General features: G+C 42.4%; 1 protein-coding gene and 1 long non-coding RNA gene across 14 annotated transcripts in view; one reads left to right on the top strand and one right to left on the bottom strand.

Annotated features, from left to right (window-relative positions):
• The window catches only part of LOC144579916 (uncharacterized), a 166,976-nt gene extending 144,572 nt beyond the window's left edge, over positions 1–22,404 (top strand). Inside the window, exon 4 of the long non-coding RNA XR_013528614.1 lies at positions 22,198–22,404. This is a non-coding gene — a long non-coding RNA (uncharacterized LOC144579916). The remainder of the gene's footprint in view (positions 1–22,197) is intronic.
• Positions 10,506–22,438, bottom strand: part of NMNAT3 (nicotinamide nucleotide adenylyltransferase 3) — a 99,339-nt gene continuing 87,406 nt past the window's right edge. For 6 of the 13 annotated variants that reach the window (XM_078354104.1, XM_054247340.2, XM_035277772.3 and 3 more), the window contains 2 exons: positions 17,580–17,662; positions 10,506–11,697 (listed from right to left, as the gene is read on the bottom strand). In XM_078354104.1, the coding sequence (XP_078210230.1) occupies positions 11,315–11,697; positions 17,580–17,662 (466 nt within the window). In that variant the 3' untranslated portion in view covers positions 10,506–11,314. Of the gene's footprint in view, positions 11,698–12,443; positions 12,702–17,579; positions 17,663–22,438 lie in introns of all 13 variants that reach the window. The other 7 variants (XM_054247343.2, XM_008983751.5, XM_054247344.2 and 4 more) reach the window with 4 other exon arrangements.

Here is a 22,438-nt window from a genome sequence, read left to right as displayed (position 1 = left end):
AAACAGGTAAAGGGAAGAAGAGTGAGAAAGAGGGGAAGAGGAAGGAGGGAAGAAAGGAGAGGGAAAGAGAAAGGAAGAGGAGGAGGAGAAGGGAGAGAGAGGGGGAGAGAGGAGGAAACTTCAATTTCTTCCTTTTTCCCAGTTCTCCTGAAACCTGTATATGTGTCTTGTCCTTGGGTCCTTCCATTCTAGACATGCTTATGATACCTGATGCTCCCACCTCCTTTATTTAGGCAGTTTGAAGAGTTCCTTTTTGCCAATAATTAAAAATAATCCTTGACTTAGGCACCCAGCAAATGCCAGGAACAATGTTTGCCCGTGAATTGCTATCTCTCTGTGGCAAATGAATTCCTGAAATTCTTCATCATAGCTTACCTGCTGAAATAAAGAAATAGATCTTGCTTAGGTTTGAATCAAAGATAATGAAGGAGATTCTCTGCAAAGGAATAAGGAAATGAGAATTTTAGCAGCTCTATGGGATTCTGCTTTTTTTTTTTTTTTTTTTAAATCAACTTAAAATCTACTCTCTACAGTCTGGTAACATCGATTAGAATAAAATGTACACACACCACTTGATATAGCAATAACCACTCCTGGGAATCCATCTGACAAAAGCACTAGCTTCTAAGGGTTTACTCATAAGAGTGTTTATTGCAGCAGTTTGTAGCAGGAAAAAAACTAGAAAAAAACTTTAGGCAAGAATTTCCTGAACTAGTCTTCTGAATATCGTGTTGCACCTATTATCAAACAACATTATATGTGTATAAAAAGGGTTCTTCCCGGGAGTGGTAGGTTGCAGTGAGCCGAGATCGCGCCACTGCACTCCAGCCTAGGCAGCAGAGAGTCTCCGTTTTACATAAAACAAAGCAAAACAAACAAAATGAAATAAAACAAAACAAAACCTAGAGTAGGTGTTCTTTGTGAAAACGTGCCTCAAATACACTGGTTTACATAAAGGTAAACATGTTTATCATGGGCTTCTCAGAACTGTTCAGATGCTTATTCAGACATTACTTTGTGAAATATTTACTGAGCACCTCTGTGAGCCAGAAGCTGTGCTTAGGAGAAGAGTCAATAGTTTCACGAGTGTCCCCGAGGCGAAGGGCAGGGAGCTAGGAGTGCAGTGGGCAGAGCCAGAGAGGCTTCCTGTGAGATGTGACTTGAGGTGGAGAGCTGAAGAAGACTCGGAGTTTATCCTAAAGAAGTGGAGAAGCAAGAAAGCATGCCAGGGAGAGGGAGCAGCACCTGCTGGAGCACTCACAGGAGAGTGCGGTGAGAAACTGGAGAAAGCCTCATGGATGGAGCAGACAGAGAAAGAGCTGGAGGGGAGAGGTGGCCACCCCATGAGGAGCCGCGTCTTCACCTAAGTGGAAGCAGGAGAAGCATAGGAAGATTTTTCTTTCTTTCTTTTTTTTTTTTTTTTGAGATGGAGTCTTGCTCTGTTGCCCAGCCTGGAGTGTAGTGGCATGATCTTGGCTCACTGTAACCTCTGCCTCCTGGGTTCAAGTGATTCTCCTGCCTCAGCCTCCTGAGCGTGTGACTACAGGCACACACCACCACACCCTGTTAATTTTTGTATTTTTAGTAGAGACGGGATTTCATCATATTGGTCAGGCTGGTCTTGAACTCCTGACCCCATGATCCACCTGCCTTGACTTCCCAAAGTGCTGGGATTACAGGTGTGAGCCACTGCACCTGGCCTGAGATTTTTCTTCTAAACTCCTTAATTAAGGTGTTACTTACATAATACAATATCTACCCATTTTATGTGCACAGTTTGATGAGCCTTAGTAAGTTTATACAGTTGTACAACCATCATCACAATCTAGTTTTAGAACATTTTTATCACCCCCAAAATTTCCTTGTGCCCGCTTACTACCAATCCCATTCCCAGGCACTGACCTGCTTTTCCTCTATAGTTTTGGCTTTTCTAGAAATCTCATGTGAGTGGAATCATTTAATATGTATCTTCTGTGAAGTTCATCCACGTTGCTGCAGGCACCACCAGTCCTTTGTAAAACTGCTAAACAGAATCCCATTGCATGGATATGATACATTTGTTTATACATTTGCCATTTGAGGGACACTTGAATTGCTTCTTGTGTTTTACTACAAAAAATTATGTTGCTATAGATGTTTGCCTACAAGTCTGAGTGGACATGTGTTTTCATCTCTCTCTTTTTTTTAAATATTACTTTAAGTTCTGGGGTACATGTGCATATCTTGCAGGATTGTTGCATAGGTATACACATGCCATGGTGGTTTGCTGCCTCCATCCCTCCATCACCCACATTAGGTATTTCTCCTATTATTCCTCCCTAATCTCCGTACCCCTTGCTATCCCTCCCCTAGACCCCCACCCTTGAACAGACCCCAGTGTGTAATGTTCCCCTCCCTGTGTCCATGTGTTCTCATTGTTCGACACCCACTTATGAGTAAGAACTTGTAGTGTTTGATTTTCTGTTCTTGTGTCAGTTTGCTGAGAATGATGGTTTCCAGCTTCATCCATGTCCCTGCAAAGGACATGAACTCATCCTTTTCTATGGCTGCATAGTATTCCATGGTGTATATGTGCCACATTTTCTTTAGCCAGTCTATCATTGATGGGCATTTGGGTTGGTTTCAAGCCTTTGCTATTGTGAACAGTGCTGCAATAGACATAAGTGTACATGTGTCTTTATAATAGACTGATTTATAGTCCTTTGGGTGTATACTAAGTAATGGGATTCCATCTCTTTTTAATAGACATCTAGGAGTGGATTGCTAGATTGATTTTAATTATTCTAGTGGGTATAAAATGGTATCTTATTGTGGTTCTGGTTTGTATTTCTCTAATGACTAATAGTGTTGAGCACCTCCTCATGTGTATATTATATTCATCGATGTATCTTCTTTGGTGAAACATCTTGTTTGGGGACTTGCTTGAAGGACTCACAGACCTCAGAGGCAGCAGTTGCATCCATGCAATGGTTATCATGGTGAAAAAACATGCAGCAGGAGGAAAGGTACATAAGACAGAGTATGGAGGTATCCAGGTGTAGGCTTTTAAAGTTCTCTCTTCTGGGGTGGGGTCTTCACTGAACACGCTTCTTCTCCAGCAGTGAAATGCAGCAACAGTGCATGTTGTTTTTGCCCAGGAGCTTTGCTTGAGACTCAACATCCAGATTTTTTGTGGGCTAGTGATATAGGGACTCTTCTGCCACACGACCAATCGTGATTACTGAAATTTCAAACTCCTAGAGGAAAAGCAGATGTGCACCATAAATCATACTGTTTGTACAGACAGTTTAGTCAAGCTGGTAAGGTAGGATTCAGTGCCCTGGGAAGACTAAACAGCCTTATCAGTTAGAAACATAGGTAACATTCCAAAAGCCATGTTCTCAGATGCCAGGCAAGGGCCAGCTCCACAGGCAGACCCTTCTGCAGAGCAACATCAGGCCTGCTATCCTCCCCTCTCCTGCACATGTCTAGTCAAATCTTTTGGTCATTTTTTAATTGGGTTGTTAGTCTTATTTTCATCATTAGAGTTCTTTATATATCCTGAATTTAAATTGTTTATTAGATGTACACTGTAGGATGTAAAAAAGTTCCTCTTTAAAGTTTCCTTTCTTGTTAAAGAATAAATCATAAGTGTGCTAATAACCCTTTGTTAAGCCCCATCTTATGTAGCTGATAAACATGACATGCTTGCAGGCATGTAGTACATTCTATGTCCTTGTACCTTAACCCAGATATCTGTGCTGGACATGCTCACAGGCCTGTCCCAGCTCTCCATTGCTTTTGCCTGTTTTGAAAAGTTTTAAGTTTTCTGCCAATCAGATTTTAGTTTAAATTGTGAGGTCTGGGTCCAGCCAATGGAGACCAGACACAGCAGTGAGGACAACCCAAATGCATAAGAGATAAATATGGTTTTTTTTTTCTCTTTGTTCATTGTAGTCTTATGGCAAGATGGCTAGTGAGAGTACCCCCCCTCCTGCAGTCCAGGAAGTAAAAATTGCACTGCTGAAAGATCCTTTGTCTCAATGCTAATTTTTCTCTGTGGCACTGAGCATCTGCTTCCAAAATACATTTTGCAATGTTTCCCCCAGTCTGTGCTTTTCATTTTCTTAATGTCCCTCAGAAGGAGTTTGGGAAGGGAAGTAATATGACTAGATTTGCACACACATACAGCACCCTACCTACTATGTGGAGAATGGACTGCTGGGTTCAGGAATGGATTGGGGTATCCTGTTAGGAGGCTGTTGTGTGGTCCAGGTGAGAGATGATGGCAGTTTAGATGGGGAGATGACAGAAGAGATGGAGAAAAGCAGCTCCATACAGAGGGTGTATAGAAGGTAGGACTGAGGGCATGCACTCCATACATTATAGCTTTTCTGCAGGGGAAAGGAAAGGAGACCTCCCCAAATTCATCCACAGAATACATTATTGTTATTAGTTAGTCTTTCTAGTAGTGAAACTCCATTTATTCCTGGGATTTACATACTGATAATTTGGAAATGTGGGACCAGATGAATTTGAAGGTTCCCTCTAGTCCTCACAGTCTGTGGTGCCATGAAAAATCCTTTCTGAGGTTATTTTAACAATACTAAAATATTCTGAGGCGTGTGCCTAGGTGCATTGTTATAGATTGTTTATTAGTCACACATATATATCTATAATGCCAATTTTTGATCCAAGAAAATAACTTCATGACTGAAACTGAACACAATGTATGCATGAAGACCCTTTCAGAAAGGGAAGGCAGAAACACTGTTAGTATGGAAAGTGTGAGGATGGGGATAAGGAAATTCATATTCATGTATTAACCCAATTACCAAATGTACCTTGCAAATCTAGAGCGCTGACGATTTAACAGGGGATTTCACATCATTCCGTCCCAAGTGATACAGACAGTATTATAAATGAAAATTCCTTTCCTCGGGCTAGGATACAGAGCTCCTCTCATTTGGGCAGTGCATGTTATCACAGAAGAACCTTTATTTAAGACTGGAAATTCTATTTACTCAGGAGCTCAAACCACTGTTTTTCTGTTCTTCCAAAATAAACACAACACCCTGGCAAAGTAGATGCAGAGAAGACCCGAGGGAATGGAAAGGAATGTGGAATCAGGTATGCAGGTCAGTGTCAACACAATTAATCAGGAGCACAGCAGTGATACATATTTCCTTTCTGATTCCAGAAAAGGGAGGCTACATGAATCAATGAGATAAAGTGAAAGTACAGAAATTAAGATATATAATGTTTCATTTATATATATTTAATGAAGTAGGTTTTGTGGTTCTGTTGTTTTATTTTAGAAAGAGAAAATGTAACGGCTCAGAAATGGATGTTTTGCCTGGTAGGGGCTGCATCATGCACACATGGATGAGGGAGATGATGGCATCACCTCCAAGCCTGGTTGGACCTGGTGCCCTGAGCCTATGGAAAGGCTGGACAGGGGAATGGGGGCTTGAGACTCTTGCTGTTAGGTGCATGATGCAACAAGGCACCCCTTCTCCAGGAAGTGATGATGAATCCAACTCAGCGTGCTGCGAATTTTGGCCCCTTCTGCCTCAAGGCTTTGCATATGATGTTCCCCCTTCCTGAAAGCCAGTTGCCGCCGCCCATCCTCAGGTCTTATGAACTCACCCTTCATGTATCAAATCCATGGTCATTTCCCTTCTGTCTACACTGTCATCAGGGCAAATCCATTTTATAGAGTCAAAATCTTGTACAATTTTGAAGGCCCTTTTTCAGAAATAAGTATAAAAATTATTGATTTGAAATTAGAGATCCACATAATTAGGGCCCTTTTTAGGACCCTGGAAAGGGCCTGGGCAAGTGAGAGACTAAAGCTTAAGCATCATTAGCTTCGCAGTGAACCTGCTGTCTCTGGCTGGCAGACTATGTGTATATTTGCCTTCAGAGCCCTCATCGCAGTATGGAATCACATGTTTGTGTGGTTGATTCTTGTCCACTCCCCACTGGATTATAAGCCCTTCGAGGGTAGAAACTGTGTCTATTTTGTTTACCATTGTACTCCAGTGTTTACCGCCTGGCACAAGAGGTCTTCAGTAAATGTGATTTGAATAAATTCTTAATTTTGAATAGTAATAATAATAAATCTATTAGCTCCCACTCACTGAGAGTCTCTGCTACGAGGAACCCCAGATTTCAGTTCTGAGGGTCCAGAGTATGTTGGGATCCTCACCCTGTGAAAATGCAGCAGAGAAAGTAACCAAGGGTACTTGAAGGTAATGGGAGATTCAAGTTGGGGGTGACTGTGAGTCATGGATGTGGCTTCTAATTCTTACTGTGGACAGCATGGTGTCTGTGGAATAAACATGACTTCATGAGTGGTAGGAAAGCCCCCCCACCCCAACTACTCCTTTATAAAAGGGGACTATTCTAAAGCTGCTGCCTCTTGATTTTCCTTGCTAGGAAATAGAGAACCCTTCCTCATATACACACCTCTTACAGCTATATTCTTATTTGGTGTCCCAAGTGATATTTGGCAATGTCTGGGGACATTTTTGTTGTCACAATTATGGGGGTACCGTTAGCTTCTAGTGGCAAGAGGCCATGGATGTTCTAAGCACTCCGAATGCACAGGATAACCCCATATAGCAAAGAATTATCCAGCCCAGAGTGTCAATATCGCCAAGGTTGAGAAATCCTGCCTTAAATCCACAGGCTCCCTCTCATCATTTTTTGGGACACTGCAACTGTTTGTAGGTTGGAGTTTGTTTCCCCCTTTTCCTCTGATTTCTCTACTCCACATGGAAGATTGTGGCAGTGTAGCTCTGAGGATAAGGCAGAAGATATTCACCATAGTAAAAGTCACACAATCTCAATAATATGTTCAGTTTATTGAAAATAAAACTAGTATTTGTTGTAAGGGGCACTGTTTTCAGCCAGTGACTCATATTGAAACGCCGATTCTGAGGCAGGTCTGCAGTGGGGCCTGAGAGTCTTCATTTCTTGCTGGCTCCCAGCAGGTGCAAACATTGCTGTTCTGGGAGTTCAGTTTCTGTAGCAAATTTCTAGGCATTTGGGATATATCAGCAAACAAAACAAAGATTCTCTGCCCCTGGAGAGCTTTCAGTCTGGCTGTACATGCACTGGATCCAAAGAAGGCTGGCTAGGCTGAAGCCAGAGGAACTCATAGTCTTAGGAAACCAGAACTAGCAGATAATTTAGAGGTGTCTGATTAAACCTCCCACTTCACAGGCAGGGAAACGATGACTAACAGTGGGGAAGGGAGTTAGTGAAAGTCACACAGCTTGCTGTGGCAGCTTTTGGACAAGGCTGTCTGATTTCCTATTCCCCTGAATTGTCAGGGTCCTGACCTCTTGGAGGGCAGAGTTCATTTAGGCTGAGGAATGGCTGGCAGCTTTAGTGGTTGCAGGGATGGAAATCTGCTTCCCACCCGAACTTGCTGGATCCAGAAAAATCTGATTTTCTACTTCATTCATATATTTCATGACACACATGTGAACACCGGTATGTTTTGAGGGGGATAATGGATTCTTCCTAACAGGCCCTTTGTTTTTCTGCATGACCAAACCCAGAGCAAGGATGAACCAGAGTAAAACTATGGAGAAGTAAATTCTGAATGCATTCAGTCATGTGGTCAGCAAGTTTAAAGAGTAAACCCGGATCGATCCAAGATGGCCGACCACTAACAGCTCAGGATTGTAGCTCCCAGTGAAAGCCCAGAGAACGAGACGACGCCACATTTTTAGACAAATTTTCGTCACTCACTGATCAGCTGATTCCCAGTGGAGGAGCCCCACGGGTCGCCAGCGCGACTCTTGTGGCCGCCGCAGCGGTTTTGCCGGCGTCTCGGCGCAGCAGCTCTTCATGCAGAGCCAACGGGACTGCTTCCCCTACTGACTGGAGTTTGGAGCTCCGGGAAGTCAGAGCCGCTTGTTGCGGACTCAAGAGGGAAGCCAGACCAGAGATTCCCGGGCAGAAGAGCACCATCAGTCTTACCGCTGCTATTTAGGCTGCCACAGTGGGTTGCTCGGATCCCAACACTGGGAATCAATAAGTCAGACGTCGACTCAGAAAACTAATTAGAAAGGCGGTTCATCTACAATGAAGGGAAAAAAACAGCCTAAGAAGGCCGAGTATACTCAAGGTCAGAACCCATCAGCAACGGAACAAGCCCTGATGGAAAAGGACTCATCAGCAACCGAACAAGCCCTGATGGAAAAGGACTCATCAGTAACGGAACAAGCCCTGATGGAAAAGGACTGTGTTCCATTATCTGAAGTAGGCTTTAAAAGGTGGATGATAAGAAACTTCTGGGAGTTAAAGGAACTCGTTCTAACCCAATGTAAAGAAACTAAGAACTTGGAAAAAAGGTTAGATGAAATGTTGAAAAGAATAGACAATATAGAGAGGAATACAAATGAACTTATGGAGTTGAAAAATACAACACGAGAACTTAGTGAAAAATGTACAAGCTTAAACAGCCGAATGGATCAAGCAGAAGAAAGGGTATCAGAGGTCGAAGATCAACTTAATGAAACAAAACAACAAGACAAGAATAGAGAAAAAAGGATAAAAAGGAATGAGCAAAGTCTCCAAGCAATATGGGACTATGTGAAAAGCCCTAATATACGCTTGATTGGTGTACCCGAATGTGACGGAGAGAATGAAGTCAAGCTGGAAAATACTCTCCAGGACATTATCCAGGAAAATTTTCCTAATTTAGCAAAGCAGGACACTATTCAACCCCAGGCAATACAGAGAACACCACATAGATATTCCTCAAGAAGACCAACCCCAAGGCACATAATCGTTAGATTCACCAAGATCGAAACGAAGGAGAAAATATTAAGGGCAGCCAGAGAGAAAGATCAAGTTACCCATAAAGGTAAGCCTATTAGGCTTACAGCAGATCTCTCAATGGAAACCCTACAAGCTAGAAGAGAGTGGGGGCCAATATTCAATATACTTAATCAACAGAACTTTCAGCCCAGAATTTCATATCCTGCCAATTTAAGCTTTACATTTGAAGGAAAAATAAAATCTTTTATGAACAAGCAAGTACTCAGAGATTTTATTACCACCAGGCCTGCTTTACAAGAACTTCTAAAAGAAGCACTATACACAGAAAGGAACAACCAGTATGACCCTTTCTAAAAATACACCAAAAAGTAAAGAGCATTAACATAAAGAAGAATTTTTATCAATGAAAGGACAAAATAGCCAGTTAATATCAAATGGCAGCAACCCTAAATTTAAATCGACCAAATCTCCCAATCAAAAGATACAGACAAAATCTAACGGTATATCCAAAGATATACATAGACTCAAAATAAAGGGTTGGAAAAAAAAAACGTACCAACCAAATGGAGAGCAAAAATAAATAAATAAAAAGCAGGAGTTGCAATTTTCACATTTGACAAAATAGATTTCAAAGCTACAAGGATAAAAGGATTAATGTAATAATAAGAGATCTTAACACCCAGATACGTAAGACCCATAATGAGATTTAGATTCAACGAGACAGAAAATTGATAACGATATCCGGGACTGGAACTAAGATCTAGAACAAATAAACTCAATAGAGCTCTCCATTTTAAACACACAAAATATACATTATCCACAAAATCTAACGATATATCTAAAGATATACAAAGACTCAAAACAAGGGGATGGAAAAAAACGAACCAAATGGAGAGCAAAAATAAATAAATAAAAAGCAGGAGTTGCAATTCTCACACTTAATAAAATAGATTTCAAAGCTACAAGGATGCAAGGGTAAAAGGATTAATGCAACAATAAGAGATCTTAACACCCAGATACATAAGACACATAATGAGATTTAGATTCAACGAGACAACAAATTGATAACGATATCCAGGACTTGAACTCAGAGCCAGAACAAATAAACACAATAGAGGTCTCCATTTTAAACACATAAAATATGCATTAACCACTTTAAACACTCAAAATATTAATCGGCCATTATTGAAACTCATTTTAGGAATGAAGTAATATTCCTTTTTCCCTCTTTTTCTTTTTTTCCCCTAAAAAAAAAAAAAAAAGAAAAAAAAAAAGTTTCTCCCCGAGGCTAGCCATACAAACTAGAATCCCTCTTCCCAAGGCAGGTCATAGAAACCAGAACCCCTTTTTCCGCAAACCAGCTATTAAACCTAAACAAAAAAAAAAAAAAAAAAAAAAAAGAGTAAACCCAAACAGAGTTAGGTCAATCAAAACCTTTCCCTAATTTGGGAGTGGAATGACAAATCCTGTGTGCACAAGGCCCCTGTTCTAATATTTCAGAGGCCCACCTGAAAAAGCTATCGACTCAGCGCCTTCTTTTAGAAAGCCATTTGCGTGGCACTGAAAAGCAGTTGCTTCCTCCATTCCTACTACCTGGAAACACACACTTTTAAATTCATGCCAGTTCAGTTGCAATAGTAGCAAGTTTCATGGAGCAGCTGAAAAGAAGAGAAACAGCTGGGACATCAGGCATTAATAATGTAACAAAGGAAGAAACTTTTCATTAGTACTTTTTGATGTCAATTTATTATTTATCTCTTTGCCAATATTCAAACAGACAGGCAGTCATAAAACATTAAAAAAGATCCTTTAAAACAGTCAGGCATCTGTTTTACCTCAGTTCCTTTTTAGAAACCTGGAAATCAGGAGCCCCGGCTTTTATACTACAGCAAGTTTGATCCTTGCCATATGAAAAATACTGCTTGAGGATCACTATGTAGACAGAGTTTTGTTTAAATTTTATGAAGGGCTGGTTAGTCAGGCAGACAATGGTTTGTAAGACAAGATTCAGTGTAAATCAGCAATGTGCTGTTTCCAACTGTTTGACTCCTCAGTTCATATTCTGAAACCAGGGCATTGACAAAACCCACTGTTCGGTAATTAGCATCCTGTCAAATCTCTCCAATCAAGACTAGCATGCTGCACCTGGTCCTAGTTAAAAAATGCATTGTGGGCAATTCTGATCTGACCCTCAGGGGCCCCTGCCTTGCTCAGAACTGCATTCAGTGTGCATGCCATAATTACCATCCACACAAAATTAGTAGGCCTCCTTGGTCCAGCAGCTCAGAGATTCTGCCTAATCCTAATGACCTGCCACACCACTTTGTTGATAAATGTCCATCCTTGCGATTTAGACCTTTCCTCTCCCACAAAGAAGGATCTCTTCCTGGGACAGAAGACTCCTCGGAAGTAGAATCATTGTAGAAATCAATAATTGAAAAATGGAGAAGCAAAAACCAAAGTCAAACAGAAACCTTAACAGCCCTCTCCCCAGCAGGAGCTTGGTGGAGGAGGTGTGGGTGCCGAGTCCCCCTCCCTAGCTTGTCTTTCCCTCAGTGCTCTGGGTGCTTCTGCCTTTCCAGGCACTGTCCTTGGTGTAGAGGCCATGGTCCTTGATGTAGGTGATGACAGCATCGGGGATCAGGTACTTCACACTCTGCCCTTGGCTCAAGGCTCGCCTGATGTACGTGGCACTGATCTCATTCTGCACAGACTCCTTGGCCAGGTGAATGTTGTGCTGGTGCATCCGTAGGATGGGAGATTCTGAGATGTACCCTTTTGGGTCATGACCCACCCGGCCCACGCAGACCAAGCCAAACTTCTCCACTATTTCCTGGATGTGCGCGTCCTTCCAGAGGTTGGGGGTGTGGAAGGTCTTCAAGACGTCTGCCCCGCAGAGAAGCTTCAGCTCAGGCACAGCTGCAAAAATAAGGGTAGACTCAGTAAAGTTACAGAAGGGTCACTGCCAGGAAAGACAATATCACATTCTGTTGGAAAATCTCACAAAATGCTTTTCTTGGAATGTATCGAGAACTCAGTGTCTCCATGTTCATGACTTGAAAAGCAACAGTATGTAAACAAATCTGCAGCTATTTCAGGGAATACAGTTATAATTAATGATTTAATCAACACATCTTTTGTTTAATATTGGAAAAGTGCCAAGTAATACACAAAATATTTTTTCAGTGTTCTAACATCAGTCTGTCTGTGGTTGCTTTGGACCAAAGCAGAGTGCTCTAAAGGTGACTGTGCTGTACCCAGTCCTGTGTCTTCTGATGGAAGGTAAGGTTCTGAGAGCTCTGAGACCAACAAGCAGTGGGCTGTGGACAAGTCACTGCCCTATTTGAAATCCATTGCAGCCCTTGTATTACTAGGAACTAGTACCTGGCACTTTTATATAAAAATCTCATTATAAAGATTAATTATAAAGGCTCTTTGGATAACTAAAAGGTCTTAAAACTCCAGCTGGTGGCCTTTTCATTGCAGTTTCCAATAAAACAAAGCTCTAGAACAACGATTAATGTGGATAATCCTTTGGAATGTGTTCTAACAGAATGCTACTTGTGATAATAAAATAATACCTAACATGTATTGGGAGCTTACTATGGGGACTACTACTAAGCTCTTTATGTGTATAATACCATATGTACCCCAGAACAACTTACGAGGTGAGTGTTGTTGTGCCCATTCTGTGGAGGGGGAAAAGGAGGCAGAGAGAGGTAAGTGATTTGCCTCAGGTCACTCACTAGGCGGAGGTCAGGAGTCCAACCTGGCAGCTATCCTCTAGGTGGCGCATTTGTAACTGCTGGGTTCTGCTGCTCCCTGCTGGTGGGAGTCTGTACTTGCAGCATACTGGAGAAGCCCTTTCTAGAGACCCAGGCTGATTTTCCGGGCACTATCCGTGTCCCTCTTGGTGAGCTAATCTGCAAAGGAAATCCAAATCCATGCTGGAAACAAGCTGCAGAGTCTCCAGGGCCACAATACTGGGGAAACCTTGATGTAAATGGTCAGTTTAGGATCCTCTAAGGCGGAACCTTTGAAGGAATCCAAACATGGACCAGAGAGATGAGTTCACACAAAAGCACTGGAGCGACTTTGGACTGGAAAGTGAGAGACTGGAGGTGTCCTGGAGAGGTCTGAGTCCTGGCTTCAATTGGGCACAGGCTGCTTTGGGGCTGGAGCCAAGACCTTTCTTTCTCTGTGTCTCAGTTTCCCCAACCATGAGATGATGTGCTCTGGACTCATTTAAAGCAACATATGAAATCACAGAAACACACTTTCCAAATGCTTTAGCAGCATAATATTGGTATAGTAAATGGTTTTCAAACATTCCTTCACTCATGCACATATGAACTCTTAGTGGTTACAAACTAAGACTCTAGAGCCAGACACCTTACATCCAAATGCTGGTTCTGCCATTCAATACGTATGTGATCTCAACTTTAGAATGAGGATATTGCCCTTCATTTATTCATTCATTCACTTATCCATTTACCCATTTATCTACCACTCTATTCATATAAACTTCCACTCAACATTTATGAATTATCTCCTAGTGTCTGGCCTTTTAAAATCAATAAAACTGCATTTAACAATTATTCAGTAACTCACACTTTTCACTAATTTGGGCTGGTCCCATTGCTCACAGCATATATGTGTATTTGAACTGTTCTGCATCTGTGAAATTTTACTCTAATTTCTTATCTATCCAACCAGTGTAGTATAAAGGAGAACAGTGTTTGGTCTTTCAAATAGTTAGGTAGTTTTATGTGGTCTTCCTGTGGGGGAGGTACTACGAAGCGGACTTCATTCCAGGGTCTGCTGGGCCTGGGACACATCCCCTCTCTTCCTACAGGTCAGAGAACAGAGAAGATACTACCTTTTTTTTCCAATAGATTTTTTTGTGTGGGGACAATTTCTACATGTCAGTTTCAATATTCAGTACTGTTTGATTCATTAACAGTGACAGTAAGGAATACTATTCACTTTGGGCCTTGCCTAGAGGGAACAAGCGCCCACACCGCCTCTGCCTCCCAAATCAAAGGCACGTGCGTCTTTGAGGCTGGTGGCACCTGTTATTCCATGGCACCAATACCATGTGATAGGTTACTTCTTGTGCAACATGGGCCTCAGACCTCCACCTCCTGGCAGTCCTGTCTTCGGGGCTCACAAAGGCATTCACACATCTCCAAATCCATTTACAACATGGTTACAAAATTTTTAGACTGAGTGACTCTATCCATGTCCAAAGTATGTGACTCCAGGGTGTAGTATAAAGGTTGTCAATATGATTTCTCCTAACAGTAATACAGAGACATAAACAGGATGTCCGTGGGCATTTTGAGGGCAGTGTGCTCTACCTTTGAGTAGCTAAGGGCTTTGAAAGGCAGATAAAGCTGAAGTTTACATAGACTGCGAGGGAAGTGCCACTAGGATCTTTGAAAATTTGGTTGTCCTAAGTCTGTGACATCAAAGAGCACCAATCTTGAGGTCAGTCAGCTCTGGGTTCTAGTTTAAATCTACTGGTACCCTATGGGCCTGTTTCTTCAGCCATGAAATGGGGATAGTAAAGCTTTCCTTGGAAGTTATGGGAATTGAGTGATGGAGAGAATGCAATATAAATTTCCTGTCTGGCACGGCATGTGAACACTGCCACCAACAGCAATGTCTGTCATGGAACCTTGCAGACACACTCAGAAATGTGGGACTTCTGGATCTAAACAGGACACAAGAGATGAAGCATCTGACAGGCAGCACCCGAATTTACCATACAAGGCCACCTTGGAACATTCAGTGTAAAACGGAAACAGGTAAAGGGACTGCTCTGTTGGGAGAGGGAATCCTCTGCACGTGGCTGAGCTGTGCTCAGCTCCATCAGCCATGGGTGGGGGCCGCCTTTACAAAAGACAGACAGTCAGCTGTTAAAGGACTGGAGGCATCATTGTCACACCCAAGCAGCCCAGCATGTAGCAATCCATATGACTCTGGGTGAGCACAAGGAGGCCTGCAAATCACAGAAGTGATGGGCAAAGCAAGGCTCTGGCAGCCAGAAAGTGCTGAGCTCATCATGTAATTTGCAACCCCAGAGTCTAACAGCACACCAATAAAACATGCAGCACACAAAATGGTCCTTTAGAAATATGTCACTAGTAACATACATGCCATCTCATCAAAAGCCAAACTTATGCTGAGAAAAATTCCACCTTTCTGTGTTAATTGCTCTACAGTTTCCTGGATGACAAATATCAAACTGTATTCATTATGGAACGTATGGAAAATAAGTATTTAAAGTAGAAATAACAACAATAATAATTCTGCTTTCTACAAACACCATCAGTATTTTAGTGTATTTCCTTAGTCTTTTCTATTTAGACATGCAAACAGATGTGAAAGTTTAGTCATATTTTTATATACTTGAGATTATATGCAGTATTGTATCCTGATTTTTTCCACTTCCTTCATAAGTGTTTTTCCATATCATTAAAACCTTTTATGGAGTTTCTTTATCCTATGTATACAGTGTAATTTACTTACACATTCCTTTATATTTAAACATTGAGGTTGCTTTTACTTCCCGCCATTGTAAAAACTGCTGTGATAAACATCTTTCTGCATAAATCTTTATCCCAATTTCTAATTATTTCCTTAGCCAGATTCCTAGAATGGGAATTTATCAAGCAGAGTACAGAGATTTTTAAAGTCCCTGATATATTTTGGTAAACTGGAAAACATACTTTTCATTTCATGTAAATTTCCTTTTTAAAAAAATAGTTACTTTAGAATAGAACAAGATGAGTGGGATTTAGGGTCTAAATAGAGAGAAAGAGGCCCTCGACAATATAGCGCCAAGCAGAGTAGGCTAGTAGCCCCTAGAAAAATGAATCTGGAAAGAATCTGAAGTGGGCTTTGGCAGAGGGAGAGAGTTCATATTAATGAGAGCAGCTGGGGCTGGTTTTATAGGGAAGGTGAATTCTGAACTGGGCCTCACAGGCCAGATAGGTTTTCAACAGGGGAACCAAGAATTAAGAGGAAGGAGGGGCAGCCCAGGCAAAGAGCTGAAACAGGGATTCTGGAAGCATAAGCAGAGAGGTGAAGTGTGAGAGGCTGGGAGCCTGAGTGTGGTGTCCCTCCTGAGTCACTCTGTCTGCCTCTGCCTCTCGCTGGAGACTCTAGACCGCCCCAGTGGCATGGAGTGCCCCACACTTACATTGTCTCCCGCCTTTGTGCTTTCCTTAGCCTGCCCCTTGGCCCAGTCTCCAACCTCAATAATCCACTCATCCTGCAAGTCTCAGTGCAGGTACCCCTTCCATCATGCAGCCCTCCTAATTCATGCCTGGACTCATGTCCATTCACACCCTGTCTCCAGCTCGGGGTGGGGGCTGGGGCTGGCTGTCTCTGTTCTCAGCCTGAGGCCAGAGTCTGTTCCAATGAGGTGCTCAAAAAGTGTCTGTAGAATCCTTTTAGAAATGCCTACTGAGCCAGAAATGATGCAGAAAGAAGGGAGAGGCTGATAATGGGCACTGTGCTCATGGGGGATGGGTGGGAAGGAGCCCTTGCAGGTAATAGAGAGGAGAGGCATTCAGAGAGACCAGAGGAATATAATAAACATTATACAAGATGATTATATAGGAGGCACTGTAACTCCTTCTTAGATTCTACTTTCATGCATAGCCCCCAAACTGGCTGTAAAGCAAATCCTCAGAGTGCTTGTTAAATACCCAGATTCCTGGGCCCTACTCCCACTCTGAGAATTAGTGCTTTTAACAAGCTGCACAGGGGATACTGCTGTGAGTGATCCTTTGGCTAGCATTTGGGGACTGTGGCACGGCAACTATAGGGTCTGCTAGCATTTTCAGTTTTTTTAGAAGAATGTTTCCCAATCTTGCTTTAGGGAGCACTAGTTCTGAAAAGTACTAACAGATCTTAAACAAAGAGTTCCATATGGTAAGAACAAGGTATTTCTCTTTCTTGTAGAATCACAATGCACATGGACATAGTAAAGCCTCTGAAAAGCCCTGCAGTAAAGAAACGACTTTAGGTGTGCTTCACCTCAGCCTCCCTGAACCCTTCTAATCTGGAAGCAATGTTCCATCAACTCGCTTCCCCAGGAGACCCTGCCATAGGAAACTCTGCAGATGACCTGCAGGAATCTGCATGCCCACTGCTGCCTGGTGCTCCTGCTTATTTGCACGAAAGGGTTAATGCATTTGGCCCCTGACACCAGGGCTGTTCATACTCTGAAATCACAGCCAACAAGGTTTTATCAAACACCAGGAAATGACAACACTTCCTGGCTTACACATCTAGGCTTGCAAATTAAGAGGATAATCCAAACCAACTTCAAATTCCCTTAAAAATAGGTTTCCTCTTCTGAGTGAACCATTGAGTAATTCTGCTATAAAAAAAGTCTTAGTCTCTTTGTTCAAGTTTTATAATGTCATATTTTACATTCAAAAAGGCTAAGTCTTTTAAAAGAAACCCAGCAGCCCTCATCAGTTTATCCCTGTGTGACTCTGACTGTAATCCATGTCATTAGAACAAGTCACAAGGGTAGGTAAACTTCTTGGAGGGGAAAAAAGAAATCCCAGATTAGCAGAGCAATTTACAGGTGGTGGTGGCAGATTGTCTAATCTGAACTTCAACCTCAGAAGTGTCTTCCCAAGCAGGCAGCCCTTAAATTCCTTGACTGTGCCCAGAGGGTTGGACTCAAGTTCTCTGCAGCTGTGACTACCCGACCTACTTCAGTTCTCACAGAATCCCTCACATCTCATTCTCCTACAGACAAGGGGGTCAGTACCCACCTGCAGGGGTTGGGGAGAGTGCCTTGCCATGGTCTGGGCCTTCCATCTGGGGTGGAGATCTGAGCAGTTCGCTGTGATGATGCCTGCGATGGAAACATATGGGCTCAGGGTATGTCTGTCCTCCAGCCCTCAAAGCAACCCAGGGATTTTCAGATTTTTGTCTCAACCTGCTTTTATCTACTTTAGTTCACTCACTCCCCAAATATCCGTTGAGGGCCTACTCTGTGGCAGGCATTGCCAAGTGCTGGGACAGAAAAGCAGGTGGGTCTTCATGGAGAGTCCTGTCTAAGACAGTTCACGACTTTCCATGTGACATGTGTGAAAGCAGGGAAATTAATACATTTCTACTCTTGTAACATTTCCTTCAATATTTCTCACTTAAAAAAAAAAAGGAGTCACTGTTGAGTAGGGGTTAAGGACATGGGCTACTGAGTCAGATAGACTTGAGTTCAAGACACATTTTCATTTGAGAAGCAGGGAAAACACCTACTTTTAGACTCTCGTGAAGGTAAATGAGCCACGCACACGAAGCACTGGCATAGTGCCTGGCTCACAGTGAGGTCCAAGAAAAGCTGCCCACTCTGATTAGAAACTAGTGCTTTAGACGGCAATAGAGTGGCGGCCAAGAGCCAGGGCTTGCAGCCAGATGGCCTGGGTTGGATCTCAGTTCCTCTACCAGCTGGCTGTGTGACCCTGGGTGGGTGATTTCAAGTCTCTATGTGGATGGTGCTGCATCTGCCAGTGAGGAATTACGACAGTGTCCACCTTGGACGGGTGGTTATGGAGATTAAAGGGGTTAATACGCACAAAGTGCGCCGGGCATTTCAAAGATGATTAGACTTGCACAAATTTGCCATGCCGCCCTTCTTCAGCAATCTATCTTCTGCGAATCATGAGGTACCTATATATTCTTTTATCAAACACAGGCAATCACTATTCACCCTGTCTTGTATCAAATTGATCTTCCATCTTCCACTTCCTGTATTATGCATTTACTAGAGCTGTGTTTAGGGGGCAGTAGTGCCTGGTGGAAAAAGCCAGAGTGGGTGGGTTTAAGCTCAGGCTTTTCTGCTTGAATGACCCCGACACCCTGTGGCACTGATAATCTCTGAGCCATGTGGACCTCATCTGTTAATTGGTCATGAAAGTTAATGCTGGCCTTATCTACAATAAGTATTCCAAGATCATGAATGAAAAACTGCTTCTGGCTTGCCAAATGCTGGGGAAGTGGCCTGCTGCTGATCATAATTGGGAAGGGGCACAGTGTTAAGTTCTAGAATTAGACTGTTTGGGTTGGAATTCTGGTTCTAACTAATAGCCATGGAGTCTTCGTGTCTCTAGTTTCCTTATCTATAGAATGAGGGATGATGACAGAATCTACCCCAGAGAGCTGTCATGAGGATTAATTGAAACGCTTAGCCCTGGCCCATACACAGAAAGAGCCCAATAAATGTTAGCTGTTATTATAGTCTATCTTCCCACCAGATTGTGAATAGGGACCCCACTGAATTCACTTTTATATTCCTAGCACCTTAAGGAGAATAAGGAGAATGCTCCTTAAGTCTGCTGAATTCAGGAATGATGGAAGGAGTGGATGAATGAATACGTTTAACCTGCTTCAAAGCCCTTTCAGATTATCTCAGAGATTCAGCAGAATCTTCTTAGAGCCTGGCTGGACTCAGTGTTTTCATTATTGTTTTACTGCTCTGGTTTTGGTGAACTTCATTTCTGATGATTCACCCCTGGGTTGCTATGGGCTTTCATATCAGACTGAAGTAGATTGAGTCTCACCTCCACTTTCTAACTGTAGGACTTGAAGTATCCTACGACCCTTTCTGAATCTCCATGTCCTCACTTAGAAAATAGGGCTAAACCCACCTACTTCTCGGAGTTACTGAGCTTACTAGATATACATGAAAGAGCTTGGGACTCATAGTGGGTGATCAGTAAAAGGTGGTGATTGTCATTTTCTTACCTTGAACGTCCTAGTTCAGGTTGACCCTACTTTGAATATTAGCTGGGTTGCTGAACTTTGTTGCGGAAATAATTACTTTCAATATAACATGCGTTTTCCAGGGACTTCCACTGTGCCTCCATGGGGCATGACCTTTGCTGCTTCTTGCTGCCTGCCTGAATGGCACCTTGGGCCTCTGGACTGCTCTCGGGGGCATGTTCTTGGTGTCCTCAGCAGCCCCACTGGTCTTCAGGAAAGCCCCATTGGAGGGTAACTGTGGCAGGTTTAAAGCCAGCCACATCATGTTTCCAGCCTGCAGATCCCTGTTTTTGAAGGTGGCCGTAAGCATGGCTTCAGGGCTCCACAGATGGGAGCTCCATTTCCTGTTTATTTGTGTGTGACTGTTATCAACTTAGCCTCTTTGAGCCTCAGTTTCTTTATCTGTAAATTGAGGACAACTGCAAGGGGGGTGCACGAGAGAGTGATGATGATGATGATGATGATGGATTATATCAAATGGCATGTGACTAGGGCCTTGCCCACAACACAGGGAAAAGGTGAGTGAAATGTGTTATCAAATGTCCTAAAGGCATGGAAGTTGGCCTAGATTTTAAAAATTAGAATAAAAATAACAATCTTATGAGGAAAGAAGGAATCCTCAATAAGCTCTACAGTGAATTTACATTATAGAGATGTTTGTTACTATGGACTTTATCAAGAGGACATTAAATGGAGCAAAGGATGGGGTGGATTTCTACCATGCTTCTAAAACCACCTGACTTTACAATTATAACTGGATTTTCAGTCTTAAGAAAACCTCAATTTTGATAATTTTAGGAAAGCGTTAGTAATCAAACACAAATGCAATTGGTATATTTTGGAGACAAAACTCACTCAAAATAATAATTTTAAAAATCTGAATCAGCATTTGATAAAACTGTGTTGACTATATCAGTGATTCTCAATTTTGGTTGCACAAAATACATCTGGAACCTTTATGAAAATAGCAATGTTTAGAGCCTAATCCAGACAAATCAAAATCTCTGGGATGGGTGGGAAGAAGTGAGCATTTAAAAAAGCTTATTAAGTGATTTCTGCAGCCAGAGTTGAGACCACTGGTTTAAGTGCATCTTGGTACTGATCATAAGCTTAATTCATATATTTGGCAGCTGAAACTGTGGGCTAGCCATAGATTAGCATCACCAGGGAGCTTTAAAAAATCCTGATGCCCCAAGCCAGACCAAGGACATCTTAGTTTCTGGGGTGAGACCCAGACATGGGTACTTTTGAAAGCTCCCTGGGTGATTCCAGTGTCCAAGCCAGCACTGAGAAACACAGGAATAAAGGAGTTATTTAAACAAATTAAAAAGAGGCCAGTTGTGGTGGTACATGCCTGTAATCCCAGCACTTTGGGAAGCTGAGGTGGGTCAGTAGTTGGAGACCAGCCTGGCCATCTCTACTAAAAATACAAAAACTTAGCAGGGCATGGTGGTGTGTGCCTGTAATCCCAGCTACTTGGGAGGTTGAGGCAGGAGAATTGCTTGAAGCTGGCAGGTGGAGGTTGCAGTGAGCCGAGATTGCACCACTGCACTCCAGCCTGGGCACCAGAGCTAAATTCATAAACTTGGCAACTGAAGCAGTGGGCTAGCCATATATCAGAATCACTAGGGAGCTTTTTTTGAGACCTTGTCTCAAAAAAAAAAATTAAAAAGAAAACGAATGCATTCCGTAGAATATTAGCTCACCCCTATATTTTGCCGCCGAAGTGCAAGTAATCATGAATAGTACAATGGCCAACTCCTGTTTATCCACCAATGGCTTATCTGTTCTGAGGACAAATTATGGGACAGCATTAGGGATTCAGGGAAGGTAGCTAACATTATTAAGTACCTACCATAAAGCAGGTGTTTTGCCTACATCATCTCATTTAATTCACATGGAATCCTAGTGAAGTGGGTGATGTCATTTCCATTTTATTAGGTGGGAAATTGAACTCAGGGAGGCTAAATCACTTACATCAAGTCATTCAGCTAGTAAATTTGGCTCTAAAACCCATGTCCTCGGCTACACGGCTTCTCACAGGGTGGAGGAGAAAGCGTCTGTTTCTGCCTACATATTAACGCTAAATCACTTGTTGGATGATCTATTCGCTTGCTTTTATTCCCCCTCTCTTAGCCTAGATAAATGAGAAATGACTTCATGACTCATTCTAAAAGGATGATCTAGGTGTCAATTTATTCCTTATATAATTTTCAATATGAGTTTTTGTTTATATTAATGGGTAGTTGAAAAAAGTAAAGAAGAACACGTGTCTGACAATTATTTTATAATGGCTCGCCTTTTAATTTGGCAACAGGCGCCAGATGTGGTGGCTCATGTCTGCAATCCCAACACTTTGGGAGGCCGAGGCGGGTGGATCACCTGAGGTCAGGAGTTCAAAACCAGCCTTGACTAAAATGGTGAAACCCCATCTCTATGAAAAATACAAAAATTAGCTGGGCATGGTGTCATCTGCCTGTAATCCCAGATACTAGGGAGACTGAGGCAGGAATATTGCTTGAACTTGGGAGTGGAGGTTGCAATGAGCCGAGATGGCACCATTGCACTCCAGCATGGGCCACAAGAGCAAAAGTCCATCTCAAAAACCAAAAAAATTGCCAACAGGTTCTGAAGCAACACTGTAACTGCTGAATGCTTCTGGCTGGTTCCTTCCCCAGTAAAAGGTAAGTAAAAAGAATCAGGATATAAAAACGAAATGATTACCTCTACTAAAAAGGTAAACTTTTTCTCCCAAGTGATTTTTGAAGACAAGTATAAAATGAAAACCAAAACACTTTATGAACAGGACTGTCAATCATTTCACCTCATTCCTTGTGCCTCCCATTTTCTGCCAATCCTAGTGGTT

This window comes from Callithrix jacchus, chromosome 17 (assembly GCF_049354715.1).
Source record: "Callithrix jacchus isolate 240 chromosome 17, calJac240_pri, whole genome shotgun sequence".
NCBI classification, from domain to species: domain Eukaryota; kingdom Metazoa; phylum Chordata; class Mammalia; order Primates; family Cebidae; genus Callithrix; species Callithrix jacchus.
Note: the sequence above shows the minus strand (reverse complement) of the source record. Positions and strands in the feature narration are given on the sequence as shown.